This window comes from Sciurus carolinensis, chromosome 6 (assembly GCF_902686445.1).
Source record: "Sciurus carolinensis chromosome 6, mSciCar1.2, whole genome shotgun sequence".
Taxonomy (NCBI): Eukaryota; Metazoa; Chordata; class Mammalia; order Rodentia; family Sciuridae; genus Sciurus; species Sciurus carolinensis.
The window spans coordinates 98,741,399-98,757,944 of NC_062218.1; the positions used below are offsets into that span (position 1 = coordinate 98,741,399).

Here is a 16,546-nt window from a genome sequence, read left to right on the forward strand (position 1 = left end):
ATTTTGATTTTTAGTGTTATTTCCTGAGATGAAAGTGAGAAGTTTTCAGACTTTATTCTAAATGTGTAATAGGCATCATTTAGAACTTAAGTTTTAACAGAAGTCTTGAGGGCTGGGCTTGTAGCTCAGTGGTACAGAGCTTGCCTAGCATGTGTGAGGCACTGGGTTTGATTCTCAGCACCACATATAAATATACGAAAAATCAAGGTCCATCTACAACTAAAATGTATTTTTTTAAAAAGTTTTGAAGTTTTCTTATTTATTGCTTTAAAATAATTTACAGCCAGAACTGATGGCATACTTGACCTTTTTTAGTAGATCTTTAAAATATGTGCATGTTCTAGTTGTGTTAGAACATTAAGACAAAATATTTGAAACTTCATTTTTTTTTTCCTGGTTCTAAAAATATTTTTAATTTCTGGTCAGAAGAACATTGAATATCTGTATACTTAGAGAATACAGATTGTATTCATATAGACATATAGCTTGTCTTATTAATAAGTGCATAAATTTGAATTGTAACCCATTCTTTAAAACTTTTGGACTAGTTTAGTATTCTTGAATAGGTCACTTTAAATGTTCTTTTTGAATATAAAAATGTTAAATAAGAGGTTGTCATTATTTGTAGAGTTATTTTAATATTCTCCCTCTTCAGCATGTAGAATCATTTTAATTATTCTATAAGCATAGTGTTTACCTTATACATACTTGGAGAACCTCAGACAAATGACTAAATCCATATCTTCCTGCTATGTGAATCTCTTGTTACTATGTTAGTGGGAATCATTGTTATATATTGATTTAAAGTTTAGTACTTTATGCATTTTCTTTGTCTGCATGGCATCTCTGTTTATTTGGTTTGATTTATTTTTAGTATTTGTTGTGTTACAGGTATAAAATGGTAGAAACCCATTATAAGAAAATTTTATTTAAAACATTAGCATTCTGTAGTGCACAGATTCTTTAAAAAAATTTTTTTTAAGCATTTGAAAATCACAGTCTTGCTGCTCTGGGATTTTTCTTACTGTCTTTATAAAATTATATCTGAGCTATTTGACCAGAAACAACCAATAAACACCTTTTAGAAACTGAAGTTGACCAGTTCTCAGAGTCTTTGAGCCACTGCTTTGGTATCCTGTTATCATTCCAGGCGGTTTTCCTCAACTTTTGGTCTTTAGAACAGAAAACAGAATGTTAATATTTCCTACTATTTTCATCCTTTTAGCTTACTAAAGTCAAAGCACATATGACTTGACTTCTTTTTCCATAGTCCTTAGCTCCTCTTCATGATTAATTCTCAAGTTCAAGGTGGATAACTTGTATAGTTAACTGTTTAACAATATAATTTGGGGCGCTGGGGATATAGCTCAGTTGGTAGAGTGCTTGCCTCGCATGCACAAGGCCCTGGATTCAATCCCCAGTACCAAAAAAAAAACCACAAAAACCCAAAACATAAAACAATATAATTTGGATTGTGAAGCACTACTCTCCTTTTTTTTTTTTTTCTTACTTACTTTAATTTTGTTGTGCTTTGAAGTCAGTGTTTTCTAGGCTTCTAAGCCTAGCCATTTTATTGTTATAGTCCTGATTCTTAATAATGAAAGATAACTGCATCAAGTCAAAGTTTCCAAATTCCCTAGTGAACAGTCACTTAATGTGTAGGTGGCAACACTATATTGGCTAACATCTTAGAGGTTTTTTGATTTGGTATTTGTATTTTCTAAACTATTTGTGAGGATGATAGGGTCTTTTTCTTCATAGCATGTTAATTTTCATACGTGTTAGATGGAAGAAATGTTTGTCATTTGTAGAATTTACTTCACATGAATTTGTCAACAAAGCTAAGTTGGAATGGGAGAAAGAACAATATGCAAATTGGCTAAATAAGTATTCCTTTCTTGTCCTAGCTCTTTGACCTATCTTCTTTTTCTAAAAGAGGTATACCATGATATAATGATAAGTAGGTTCTGAACTTAAGGAATATTTCTCATAGAAAACAACTAACATAGGTATTAGAGAAGGTAAATACATTCTAGTTAAGTTCATATAAAGAGATTCTGTGATCCAACTTAGCATTATAGGCCTACAGTGCTATCTAAAAACATCTACTAAAAAGGAAGAAATGTCTATGGAAGGTATTCTGTAACTTGTACCTGAATAGAGGCCTTATGAATGACAAAGGCTACATTTAGTTGTTTAGAAAGTATTAATTCTGGGGCTGGGGATATAGCTCATTTGGCAGAGTGCTTGCCTTACATGCACAAGACCCTGGGTTTAATCCCAGCACCACACACACAAAAAGAAAGTATTAATGCCACTGTACATTAAAAGAGGGCCCTAAATTTTCATCATTGCCATCAAACTACTGGTCTATAATCAAACACTTACTTGCCTCACTGTTCTCATCTGTAAAATGAAATTTAATAGGAGTTAGAAGGAAGAGAATAGAGTGTAATAGAAAGTGCCTTTTCCAGTGCTGAGAGATATAAAATTTGGATTCTTACTTTGATTCTTTTAGGTGTCCCTGGGCAAATCACTAAACTGCTTTTATTCCTCATCCTTTTCTCTCTTTTCTTTTTTAAATGAGGGTTTTTTAACCCAATGATCTTTAATAACCTGGCTGAAGAAATCTAATTTTATGATTTTTAAAGAACATGTTAACTCAACTCCCTTGTGGAGATAGGTTAGATGGTCTTGAGTGCTTTTATACACCAAGGATACATCAAGTGCAGTTGAAATCCTTGAAGAAAATGAATTTTTAATGTATAATTATTTACTAATATTGGTGATAAATAGTACATAAATTATTCTCTTAAAACTCTTTGTATATGCTATGCATCATCAGTTACTCCGAACACTTTGTTTTGAGGGATTACTTAACAATGAATAGGTGGCGGATTTAGTGCATTCTAAAATAGTCTGCAGGTTATTTTAATAGATGAAAGATATTGATCTCTTAATTATACAATTGATTTACTATCTATTTCAATAAAGAATAATCTGGCATTATAATATTAAATCATTATCTTTTCCATCCTAAGTGTTTTTTCTCTCATTGTTTTATCCTACTTAAATATTATTGAAGAAGTGGGAAGATTTCCTTTGACATTGAATTTTAGTTCGTTATAAATATAACCTGTCTATTATTTTTGTCATTATTCAGTTAAAAACTTACTCTTCCAACTTATTTTTAAATCTCTCATATTATTATTTCGTTCAGTTATTTGTTTAAAGAGTTCATGTTCTCTCTAACTTATTAGGTAGCATAAGAGAATATTGAACTAAAATTTTATTCAGTTTCTCTTTTTGTAGGGAATTCTTGATAAATTCCATTGTGGATACCCTGTGCTTATTATTTGTTTGAATGGGACTTGCTTTTCACTGAAAATAATATGGGCAGGGAGAGGAAGTGAGCCTTGAGAGTCAGTGTCTTCAAATCACGTAATTGTCTTAGAATACTTTCTTATTGAATCTATATCATAGGAGCATATATTCCCTAGGGTAAATATATCATTTAGGTAGGAGATTGAAGTCATTTGGAGGTAAAGTCTTCTATAGGCCACATTTCTTTTAATTTTTAAAAATTTGTTCTAATTAAGTTTTACATGACAGTAGAATGCACTATGATACATAATACATAAATGGAATATAATTTCTCATTCTTCTGGTTGTACATGATGTAGAATCCCACCAGTTGTGTAGTCATATATGTACACAGGGTAATAATGTCTGATTCATTCTACTATGCTTCCTATCCTCATACCCCCTCCCCTCCTTTCATTCCCTTCTACCTAATCTAAAGTAACTGTTCTTCCCTAGCACTGCCCCAACTCCTTACTGTGAGTTAGCATCCACATATCAGAAAACAGTCAACCTTTGGGTATTTTGGGATTGATTTATTTTGCTAGCGTGATATTCTCCAGCTCCATCCATTTACCAGCAAATGCCATATTTTTTTTTATTCCATTGTGCATATATACCACATTTTCTTTATCCATTCTTCTGTTTAAGGTTGGCCACATTTCTTAATTTGAAGACTTTACTGATTCCATTCAATGAGTGAGAAGCTTGCTACCATTTCCTCAGTTTTATATGTCACATTATTAGGTAGTTTCTGTCAGGACTTGAGAGCTAGAGAAAAGGGAGATATTTCATCTCTCAAATTCTTTGAAGGTTCTTTTTAGTTGTTTAAAGGCAAGTACTAAGTACATTTATAATGGGGGGGGTAAAGCTTAACTAATGATCTTATAATATTTTCCTTACTGTTTTCCCCCACTTTTGGCATTTCCAAATTTTTTTTTTTTTTTTTTTTTTTGCGGTACTGGGGATCGAACTCAGGGCCTTGTGCTTGTGAGGCAAGCACTCTACCAGCTGAGCTACCTCCCCAGCCCTCAAATTTTTGATTTCTTTATTTTCCTTGGTTATTTTTAAATGTCACTCTTGCTTTTGTGCCTTTAGTTGCATTTTTGACAAAGGCATGAGTGCAAATAATTCAACAGAATTACTGTTTTATATAGATGGTTTATATTGAAGTTTTATTGGAAGAAAATCTCATTATCTTATCCTTTAAAAAATCATACTCCGCTCATGAGATTATAGTCTCTACAGATGAGGATCTGTTTAGTTGAAGATCCTGAGGTAACAAAGCCCAGCACCTGAATTACCAGTCACAAGGTCTTCATGGCCAAATGTGATTTTCGTTTTTGGAATAAGTTCCGTGAGTTCTTCTTTTTCCTTTCACAGGACAAGCAGGAGGACATGAAGACTTTTTTGGAGGGCATAGATCCGGCCAAGCATCAGGTGAGGGTGGCCTTTGATGCTTGTAAGCTACTATATAAAGAGTAGATGCCGTAGGTAACCAAGACTTTGGATATCTGAATTCCAGCCAAGAAGTTCAGGACCCTGCTGGGTGACAAAGTTCTCTTCAATTAGAAAAGATTATGACATCCCAGTAAAAAGATTTGTACTACCAGTAGTTTGTATCCCTAGTACACTTCCTATTTAGTATTTCTTTAAAATTCTTAAGCAAAATTAGATTTTCTTATTCAGGTAGTTAATTTGCATTTTTCCTCATTGGGAGAATTAGGATACCCCAGAGAGAAAGTCTCAGTTATAAAGTCCTTTACTAACTCCTTCATCAAAAATCTGAAACTCTGATAAATGGCGATATATTGAATTTTTACTAATCCTGAAATAAACAAAGAAACTAATAAACAATTAGTTTAGTGAAAAATTTCCTGTTGTTCATGCCTTGATTTCTCTAAACTAAAGTTAAAATTTTTTTCTTAAAATTATCTCATTCTGAAATTGATTTTTAAAGTGGTGAATACTTATTCATAACAAGTATTTCTTGATAGGCGTGATGACTCATGCCTAATCCCAACAGCTAGGGAGGGGCTAAGGCAGGAAGATCGCAGGTTTCAGCAACTTAGTGAGGCTGTAAGCAACCTAGTGAGCCTGTCTCAAAATTAAAAATAATAAGGACTGGGGATGTGACTCAGTGGTTAAGTGCTCCTGGGTTCAATCCCTGTACAAAAAAAAAAGCATTTCTTTCCTTTTGAAAAAAAGGTGAAATTTGTGCCTTCTGGTTTAAAAAAAATCAAACAAATTTAATATTCATTGTAGTCAAGAGAGATTTGTTTAAACTCAGGAGTAGTTCTTAACTTTTAAATTAGGGATAAACTGTGACTGGATCAGAAATAACTTAGGCCAGGCTAAAACAAATTTCTTAGTACCACACTACTCTGTTTTTTATTTTTTTATTTTTTAGATGTTGATAGACTTCTATTTTATTCATTTACTTATATGTGGTGCTGAGAATCCCAGTGCCTCACATATGCTAGGCAAGCGCTCTACCACTGAGCCACAACCCCAGCCCCCAAACTACTCTTAATTAGAATGCATAATCAGAGTATATCTTCATTATTGGCTTATTGAATGAAAGGATGCTATTCTATTTTGAACTTAGGTAACTTTATTTCACAAAATATTTTTAAAAGTTTTTAAAAGTGAATTTTGACTCAGTCTAATATTACACTCCTAACAAATGAATGAAAAGCCAAGTGCTATTTTATATACAGTTCTTCCTCCCTGGATTTGTTAAAGGAAATATGATTATAAATCATTCATTCATATTCTGGAACTCTGTCTCTGTTTCTCTTTCTCACTGTAAGTCCTAAAACTTTATATGATGTTTTTTAAAAATGAGGTTTGTGGCCCCGCTTTTAGACCTTCAGATTCAGTAGATCTAATATGGCCAGTCTTCATTTTAACTGATATCCCAGGAGATTCTGATATTCCTCACTTTGAGACACTGCTGCAGTCTGTACAGATGATTCTGCGTCAGTGTTGATTTCTGTTCTTTTTCCATCTTTATAATTGATCATTCTTTCTCCATCCAAAATAAATACTTAGTTTTTCTCTTAGTTACTTGCATTTTTTAGAAACTGAACTAAATACAAATCTTAGGGTGGTGCCTCTTAATCTTTTTGCCATCTTAGTTTTCCTGAGGGATTTGAATCTGATCAATAACAGTAGATCACAAAATTAGTGGTTAATATATAGTGGTGGATTGAAAGAATAAATCTCCCCACGAGAAAACATCAGAATCCTCTGGTACATACATGACATAAAATAGTCTCTCCCCTTTCCTATTATTCTGGTATTCTCCTTAGAGAATGTTCTCCCTTCAGCTGCAAAAGATACTGCCTGTGTGATATAGTTACATACATAATATATGTTTTGGGTTCCTTGAGGCTATGGTTTTAGAAAATAAATTTAATTTAAAATTTAATTTTGTGATCTAAAGCCAAGCATGAAAAAGTTCCACCCTTTTTTTTATACTGCTCATTCATCAGAACCAGAACATTGCAATATATTTTTCATGAGTAAGTTTTTAGGGAGCTTATGTACTCTAATTATCCACTAATCAGTATATTTCAGACAGGTGACTAGCTTACTTTAATAAACTTTAAGTATGTCCACTTACTTTTTTAATGTTAACTTTTTATTAAGGAATAACATGCATATTTCTTTTTAAAATTTTATCACAAAAAATAAAATAAAATTTTACTACTCAAAACTGGGACATTATTATCAATTTTTTTTTCATCTAAAGTATCTAAAATACACAAAACTCATAATACGGTTTGTTGGCTTTTCATTTGTTTGTTTTTAAAGGACAACTTCTCTCTAGGGTTTTGTGTATTGAACAAGTCCTTTTCAGCTATCAGAAGGTTATTTAAATATAAGTACAAATGACTACCAGTCAAGAAAGTAAAGCTAGTATTAATGTGTTTGGAAACCTCTCTACTCTGTGTAATAGAAATCTCTCAGGTATATAGAAATGATAAATAAAATATGGGAGAAAAACACATTTAAAAATATATAGCTTTGCTCATAAACAAGATTAAAGATCTCCATCCACTAGAAACGAAGCAAAGATCCACATCTGAAGCTATAGTCCCAAGGAGAATTAAGGCTTAAAAATTGGGCAGGAGGGGCTGGGATTTCAACCGTGTACATCTCACATGTGGCAGACCAGTAGATCTTAGTATACTTATTAAGGAAGGAACTGGGACTTACTTTTCACCTGTGAACCAAGATGGAGAAAAGCCCCAAGCAACTACCCAAAGCTATTGTTACAGAGGTAAGAAGCAAAGACAACAATGTGACTAAAACCTTGGGAGGACATCGTTCTTTGACTTAGGGAACAGAATTGAAATAACTCCATGGACCAAAAAAACTTTAAGATGCCAATGAAAGGTCTACTTCTGAAGTGGATTCTAAGAGCCAGACCAAGACAACTTTTAAACCATCCGAGGAGAAGGAATATGTTTGCGGATGAAAAACAAAACAAAGTACCTCCTGTACAAAGTGAATGTTCTCAAGAAAATTACAAAGCTTAAGAACAAATCTGTGTTGAGAAAAGTAGTCAAAATGCTAGCAGGCAGACAAAAAGCCCCAAAAGAGAATATACACTCAAGGAAATTATAATAAAAGACTATTTAGTTTTGATAGTTTTAAACATGCTGTCTTATAACCACAAAACAACATGAGATAGTAAAACAAAAGCTGATAATGAGTTGAGAATGAGAGTTTATGCAACAAAACAATGGTTAAGTTTGGGGGAGGGGAGAACATGAATATATATGATAAACAGTATATTATACACAGTTGAATAAATTGGTAAATGAATTAGTAAATCAAATGATAAAAGAAGAAATAACACAATATTGGGATTTAGTCAACTTTTTCACTGCTGTGACCAAAAGACCTGACAAGAAAAATTTTAGGAGGCAAAGTTTATTTGGGACTCACGGTTTCAGATCTTATTCTATAGATGACCACTCCCTTGCTCGTGGCCTGATGTGAGGCAGAACATCACAGTGGAACGAGTGTGGCAGAGGAATGCAGCTCAGGACATGGCAATCAGGCAGCAGAGAGAACTCTTGTTCACCAGGGACAAACTGAATACTCCAGAGGCACACCCCCAATGATTCCCTGCCTCCACACCCTACCTACCCGTAGTTACCACCCAGTTAATCCCTATCAAGGTTTAACTTGATAGGATTAGGTCAAAACTCATAACCCAGTCATTTCACCTCTAAGTCTTCCTTCAATGTCACACATGAGCTTTTGGGGAATACCTCACATCTAAAACATAACAAGCACAAAGATAAAGAGATGGAATATATGAAAGAGAAAATATGAAAAATAATGAGAAAGGAAGTATAGATTTAGAAACTGTACCATACATCTATTTGGAGTTCCTACAGAAAAGGATAGAAATGGAGAGTCAGTGTTTGAAGAGATAATGATGGAGAATTTTGTGGAATTGAAGCCATACATGAATTCTTTATTAAAAATTATATTGATTGCTAAGAAGAACAAATAAGACTTTAGAATTTTAAGAATAAAGAAAAATATCTTAAAAGCTATGGGGGGTGGAGGAGGGGGTACATTATCTACAAAGCAACAACCATAAAATTTTTGAAATTCTCATCAACAATAATAAATCAAGAAGACAAATGGGGAGTAATGTCCTCAAAATACCAAGATAAATAACACAATATAGAATTCTATACTCAACTACTATTCCAGAGAAGGAAAAATGAGCATTCAGATCTACAAAGAATAAAAGACATTTACCACCATCAGACCCTTGCCAAAGAACTACTAAAAGATATGTACATCAATAATCATACTGAGTCCTGGAGGAAGGCGTGGGATGCAAGAAGCTACGGTAAGCAAAGAAATTGGTTTTAAAAAATTATAAATATAAATTTTTTAGTTTAAAAATTTGAATTTGTTTAAAACCAAAGTAGTGTTGAAATTCTAGACAATAACATGAATTTAGAAGAATGTGTTAGAAGGTTAAAATCTATACTACTACTTTTGCTGTTCAGAAGGATAAAATATTGAATAACCTTTAAAGTTTTTTTAGAAAAATGTATCGGTAATCAGAACAAATACAAAACCATTGAACTCCATTATTAAAGAGTAGAATTTTGAATTACATTTAAAATTAAAAATCCAGCAAATGATGTTTGCAGGAGACAAACCTAAAGCAAAATGATAGGGAGGGTTGACAAAGTATTAGAAAAATTATGTGAGGCAATATTAATATGAGACAAAATGGAATTTTAAGCCAAAAACACTTAACTGCAAAATTGAAGGGAAAACAATGAGAATACATCTGTAGTGGTAGAATTTTTTTTTTCACACTTCTCTCTGAAACTGATGATAGATCAAACAGATAAAACAGTTAAAAATATAAAAATCAAGTTACTTGTAGAGAGCTAGCCTTCTGATTCCAACAAATATACTGTATATTCTTTTATTATACCTGGAACATTTATAAAAATTGTCCATGTTTCAGTCCACAAAAAGAAGTCATAAGAAACCCCTTATTCCTTATATGTATTCTCTGATTTCTCTCTTTTATTTATTTATTTATTTATTTATTTATTTATTATTGTACACAAATGGGATACATGTTTCTCTGTTTGTACATGGCGTAAAGGCATACCATTTGTGTAATCATAAATTTACATAGGGTAATGTTTGATTCATTCTGTTATTTTTTTCCCTTCCCCCCACCCCTCCCACCCCTGATTTCTCTTTCTTTAAAATTAAGAGTCAGGGGTTGGGGATGTAGCTTAATGATAGACTGCTTGCCTAGCATGTTCAAGGTCTTGGGTTTAATCTCTAGCACCTCAGATTAATTAATTAAGTTAAAAGTCAACAATAATATATGTTTAAAAATAACATACATTTAGAAACTAGAAAAAAAAGTTGTGGTGGCACATGTCTGTAATCCCTGCAGCTCTGGAGGCAGAAGCAGGAGGATCCAAGTTCAAGGCCAAGGCCCTGTCTCAAAACAAAAAAGGGTTGGGATGTAACTCAGTGGGTTCAATCCCCAGTTTAGAAAAAAGAAAGAATCTCAATAAAAATTATGCTGTTCCAAAGGAATTACCATAAAAACACTACATATCAAAATTTGGGGTGGAGAGAATAGAGCTAAAGGAACCTTTAGAAGGAAAATTAGAGCTTTACACATACATATTTACTAAAATGAAAAAACAAAAGTAAATGAAGCTATTAAAAGAACAATAGCACAAAGAAGGAAAGAAATAGCAAATATAAAAGCAAAAGTTAATATAATAGGAAACAATCAAAAAGGATTAAAAATTACAAAATAGGGACAGAGAGCAAAATTAAAAGCTGGTATTTTTCAAAAGACTACCGATATGGCAAAAAGCAAGCCAGACCTTTTTTTTTTTTTTTTTTTTTTTTCTTTTTTTAAAGGCAGAAAGGCACAGATAAACAATAGAAACTTAATGCTGGGGATGTAGCTCACTGGTAGAGAACTTGCCTAGCATGTATGAGGTCCTGGGTTCAATCCCCAGTACTGTAAAAACCAAACAATAGAAACTATTTGATACAGTGGAGATCTTAAAAATTCATAGTATAATAATGAACAATCAATAAATTTGAATACTCAGATGAAATTAATACAGTTTTTTTCTATAAATGTATAAATTAGCAAAATTGACTCCACAATAGAGAAATCTCAGTGAAACAATAACCATTATACAAATCGGATCAGTAAGTTTTAAATTACATATCTAATGAAGATAAGAGTACCAGATGGATTTACAAATAAATTTTGCCAAATGGACAAGGAATAGATTATTTTTTATATTGTTCTAGCTATTCCCAAGAGCAGAAAAAGAAACATTAAATTACATAATATCTAAGTTTGTAACCTGAGAAAATAATTTTCTGTATTTATGAAGGAAAAAGTTAGAAATAACATATCCTAAAATTTTATTAGTCTTGAACAAATAGTATCTCTACAAATTTAACATTCGTAATTAGTATAAAGAACTTTGATTCCTGTTTTTAAAGGGTTTAATGATCAGATATTTGGGAGGCAGTTTGTTTTATGTTATGGGATATATGTTATTAAATTAAAAGTTTTTTGTGGGCTGGGGATATAGTTCAGTTGGTAGAGTGTTTGCCTTGCAAGCACAAGGCCCTGGGTTCAATCCCCAGTACCGCAAAAAAAAAAAAAAAAAAGTTTTTTTTTATGCTGGGGATTGAATCCAGGGCTCCACACATACTAAATATACACTGCACCACTGAGATGTACCCCCAGTTCTATTATTAATTTCAGAACATAAAATGTTATAAGTACATTATAAAGTTGTAACATTGTTTTTTCAATCATTTTTTCAAACATATTATTCAAAATCAAAGGAATAAATGTGTACTTATAGGGAGGAAAATAAAATAGCTTATCAAACCTTTTTTTTCTGGAATTTTATTAGCAAGTTGAATTTTAAAATTTATCTTGTGAGAATCCAGGAACTATACATTCTGATGTTTTGTCCCTTAATAGCTATGGTAATATTTTTAAATGTTAACAGTTATTTTTAAACAGTTATATTAACAGTTATTTTTAAAAACTTAAATTCTCAAGTGGGGCTTCAAAACCTTCAGTCTTTGCTGTTACTCTTGAGACCTAGTTAGGCTGATGATGGGTATTATTGCTAGGTTTAGAAGGAGAAAAATGGAAAGCGAAGAAAAGTGACATTAATGTTGCCTGCCCATGTTCTAGTAATGATGTGTTATCAAATGCAAATAATCAATATCTTACTTTCAAGTTAGCTACTAGTCTTAATTTTTTTGTTTAGCTTTTCTTTCTTATTTACCTAGTAGAAATAAAAACTTAAGACTTTTGTATGATAAGAAGGAGGATTTGAGAGGTCATTTATGCCTAGGTTCCTGCTTGGTAAGTAATATTCAGTCACTTTATTGATTTAGGCATTAATTGTACAATGGTGAGCAAAATATGGACATGATTGCAGTTCTTATAGAGGTTATAGTTTAGTGGAGGAATTATTTAAACATACATTCTAGTATACAAGACTACAATTCGTGAAAGAGAGATTCATATGGTTGCAAGTCAAAATCAGCAAGTGTGATCTATCTAGTCAGGAAGTTAAAGGAAGTTTTCCTTTAGGAAATAACACTTGACTTGAGATGTGTGGGATGAAAAGGAGTTTACTGGAGATGCGGTATAGAGAGACAAACATGTACATAAAGGCCCTGAGGCAGGAGGGGAAATTAATTGTTAAAAGGGCAGTTTGTTTTCAGGATTTGGTTTGTTGTAATGATAGTTCAGAAATTAGTTCGATGGGAAAACTGGATAAATAACTTATGTATGTCTTTCTAAGATCTTCATGGCGTATGTTTTGTTTGGTTTGAAGTAAATTGCCAGAATGTTAGATTTACTTTCAAGTTCAAAATCCATTCTGAAGCCAGATTGTTTTGGTATTCTGTTGTTATTCAATCTTTTGTAACTTAGAGTTCTTAGAGGTTTTTTCTAACCAACATGCTTAAAAAGTCAAAGAATAAACTAATTTTTAGAGGTTGAGTGATTCGGCACAATCGAGATTAAGAAAACAAAAATTCACCTCTTTTAGAATGGAATTCCAGTCACTATAATCCGATTTTAAGTTTTCCATTGGATTGATAATCTACTCTTTACTTCTTATTGTTAGTTTGCCTGAATTATTCAGATATAGTTTTGCAAATACACTAAATTGTATTCTACTGGCAGAGTGCCTGTTTTTAAGTTTGTATGGTAACTAAAGGATTTTCTGAGTTAATTTAGAAGAACAGCTGAATAAAGCCTTATGAAATCACTTTGTCAAGTTTTTCTTAGTAACAAAACAGAATCAAAACAAAAATTCATGTATGCAATTCATTTGCATACATAATTAAAAGGGGGTAGGTGAAAAAAGTTTTGATAGAAGTAAAAGTATCAACTACATTTCAATACTTAGGTAAATGTAATAAGGGTTTACAATTCTCTTAGCAGACAGTACTGTTCATCATACAAACAAGCTCCTTTTAGTGCCTTTTAATATGAGGTCTGATTAGAAACTTTATCATTCATTCTTCTTGCTGGCAAACTTCCTTGGAAGAATAATGATCTTTTTTTCTGTTATAAATTTGTATCTTTTGTCTTTGACTATTCAAGTAATTAAATTCTACTCTATAAAAAAATTTGCCCTTTGATATGTTTTCTTTTGTTTCCCTTTTTTCCTAATATACCATAATGTTTTTATTTAGGGATTTGTTATCATACTTTAATAGAGCCCTTCATAGCTTCTGATAAAAGATCAAGACCCTTCCAATCACCTTAGGACTAAGGTTTCTTTTTCACAGTTCAGACAAATTGTTAGAAAATTATCTTCTTAAATTTAGAATTAGAAAAAGGCAGTTATTTCTCTTGGAGACCAAACAAAACATTAATATTATCTTAAATGATTATTGTTTAATGTACAAAACTGAACTTGTCCATAAAAAGTTACACCATCTCATGTGGACTGAAATTTATAGGAAAAATTGAGGTAGGTAGTTTAAGTGGCTACATTAAGTAAGTATTAAATCCTCATTATTTCTCATATCATTAGTACTAAGTGCTTTAAGTAGATGTTTAATTAGTTGGCACTGATGGATTCTTTTTCTTTTTCTTTAACCAGGAGCATGAATCTGAAGGTGGAAGAACACCTTTGATGAAAGCTGCAAGAGCTGGTCATTTGTGCACTGTGCAGTTTCTCATTAGCAAAGGTAAAAAAAAAAAAAAGTGCATTTCCAAGAAACTATAATTTCTGAAAAAAAATTCTTAAGCAATTGCAATTTATGTTAAAGCTACTTTACTTACAGTACAAATATTGTACCTTAGTCTTTTGTTGGTATATTTTATTTAGTAAGCACAGAGTTGTGAGGTGCTTACTGGCAGTTTTCTTTATTACTTTTGAATTTTAACATTTTTACCAGCCAAATGGTTTATGGTTGCTTCCCCAAATTGGAAAAGCCAAATGTAAATGCCTAGTTTTACTTATGTAGATGTTCACCATTTAATGACAAGACAGTTCTGCTGGAGATGGAGTTGGAGAATAGAGAGAAACTCTGCTCTGGTAATTTTTTTGTGTGTGTGTAACAGTTGAATTATCAGAATCTATATGGGTCTTAATTATTTTTTGAGGAGGTTTTGTTATGTTGCCTGGGCTAGCCTTGAACCCTTAGACTTAAGCAATTCTGCCTCAGTCTCTGACTAACTGAGACTATAGGAAAACGTCCTCATTCTCAGCTATTTTTTATTTTAATATTCTTCTAGAAATTGTTATTTGTAGATATATTTATTTAAGAAGGTTGTTCAACTGATGAATTAGTTCAAGACTGCTTTTAGAAAAGTGAAATACTGCCAAACCCTGTGTTAGGTTGAACCATACTGAATTTATCATTTTCTAAATAAGTTGCTGGTGTCAGCAATTTTATTTGATTCAGCCTCTTTTATAGTATCAGAGGTACTGTGGCATCTGATGAAAGATCCTAGGAGAAAGTGCTGAAATACAGGTGGTGTCGTATTATTAAAATAAAAATTTTGTACCTGTATTTTAATAGAATTCTATATTTTTGACATTAAAAATTCAGTTAGTCTCATTTTAAATTTACTTGTTTTCTTTTTTTCGGGGGTTACCAGAGATTGAACTCAGGTGCACTGGACCACTGAGCCACATTCCCAGCCCAATTTTGTATTTTATTTAGAGACAGGGTCTCAGTGAGTTGCTTAGTGCCTCACTTTTGCTGAAATTGGCTTTGAACTCGAGCAGTCCTCCTGACTCAGCCTCCCGAGCCTCTGGAATTACAAGCGTGCATCATCATGCTACTTACTTTCTTTAATTGAATAAAACCAGGTTTATTTTCTTCATATAACATTTTTGTTGCCAAATAAGACATATTTTTGCATTGTGTTCTGAGGCATCATCTGAAAAAACTACCTCAGCCACATAGAAGTAATAAATAGATGACTAACTTTTAGGGTTCTCTTATTATTTACTAAAGAGGACATCTTTTCATGTCCACCAACTCTGCTTGTCAGGAATTGGAACACATTGATTTGTAGCTTTTGTAGGCTGTAAAAGCTGCTGAACAGTACCACCATCTAAATTTATTATTTAAACAAACTTTTTAAAAATTTTCATTTCAGTAATGTAAGGAAATATTCATTGATGTGTCTTATCTTTCTCAAAGTATTTTTATGCAATTTGGAATTATATTAGGTTGAATATTTTCTGAAAATTAAATAAATAAATAAAAACATTAGTTTTACACACTGACCTATTTTCCTCTTACATAAGTGTCTGGAATTAAAGAATGAATATTTCTGTAGCCTTACCTTTATAGTTGAGACCTTTTAGGATTATAAAAAATAGTTGAAATAAAAACTAGATCCTTTTCCAGGGTCAAAAATAATTTATCAAAAGAGAGGCCAAGAAAAGATTTTGCATTTAATATGCTTTCTTCAAATCATATTGTACAAAGCTATTGAACAACTTACAAAGCAGTCTTTCAGGTAATACATTTGAATAATCTTCTGTTCTCTCTCCATATCCTAGTCATTCTGGCTTTTAACTGCACAATATTAAAATTATATTTCGTTTAAAATATTTTTTACAAAATCTATTTTCTCTACTTTGAAACCTGGCTATATTGCCACTTTCTAAAAGTAGATCAAAATTGTCTTTAAAACAATTTGAGATTTACATAGTGGTATTATTTGATGCTTACGTTAACCTATATATATTTATTAATCTTAGTCTTCTAGATTTTCCATTTTAAAAGTGATATTGAATGAACGAACTACAGCTACGCGCAACTATATGGATGAATCTCACAAATATAATATTGAGCGAAGGAAGCCAGACACAAAAGAGTACATTGTATGATTCCATTCATATAAAATTGAAAAGCTAAAACCAGTTTGGAAGTCAGGGTAGTAGTTACTATTGGGGGTGGTGGGTAGTGACTGAAAGGGGGCACAAGATCGGGCTTCTGGTATGTGGATAATGTTCTGTTTCTTGATCTGGGTGTTGGTTACACAGGTGTGTTCACTTTGTGAAAAATTTGCACACTGTACACTTACAATTTGCATAATTTTTTTGTATCTGTGTTATACTTCAAAAAA

At 32.1% G+C, this 16,546-nt stretch overlaps 1 protein-coding gene and 1 non-coding gene across 5 annotated transcripts in view; both read left to right on the plus strand.

Annotated features, from left to right (window-relative positions):
* The window catches only part of Ankhd1 (ankyrin repeat and KH domain containing 1), a 122,270-nt gene that overhangs the window by 63,958 nt on the left and 41,766 nt on the right, over positions 1 to 16,546 (plus strand). For 2 of the 4 annotated variants that reach the window (XM_047554712.1, XM_047554711.1), the window contains exon 11: positions 14,058 to 14,145. In XM_047554712.1, coding sequence (XP_047410668.1) covers positions 14,058 to 14,145 — 88 coding nt within the window. Of the gene's footprint in view, positions 1 to 4,743; positions 4,833 to 14,057; positions 14,146 to 16,546 lie in introns of those variants that run through there. The other 2 variants (XM_047554710.1, XM_047554713.1) reach the window with 2 other exon arrangements.
* Trnaa-ugc (transfer RNA alanine (anticodon UGC)) lies at positions 11,494 to 11,567 on the plus strand. Its single transcript has one exon. It is a non-coding gene; the product is annotated as a tRNA-Ala (tRNA).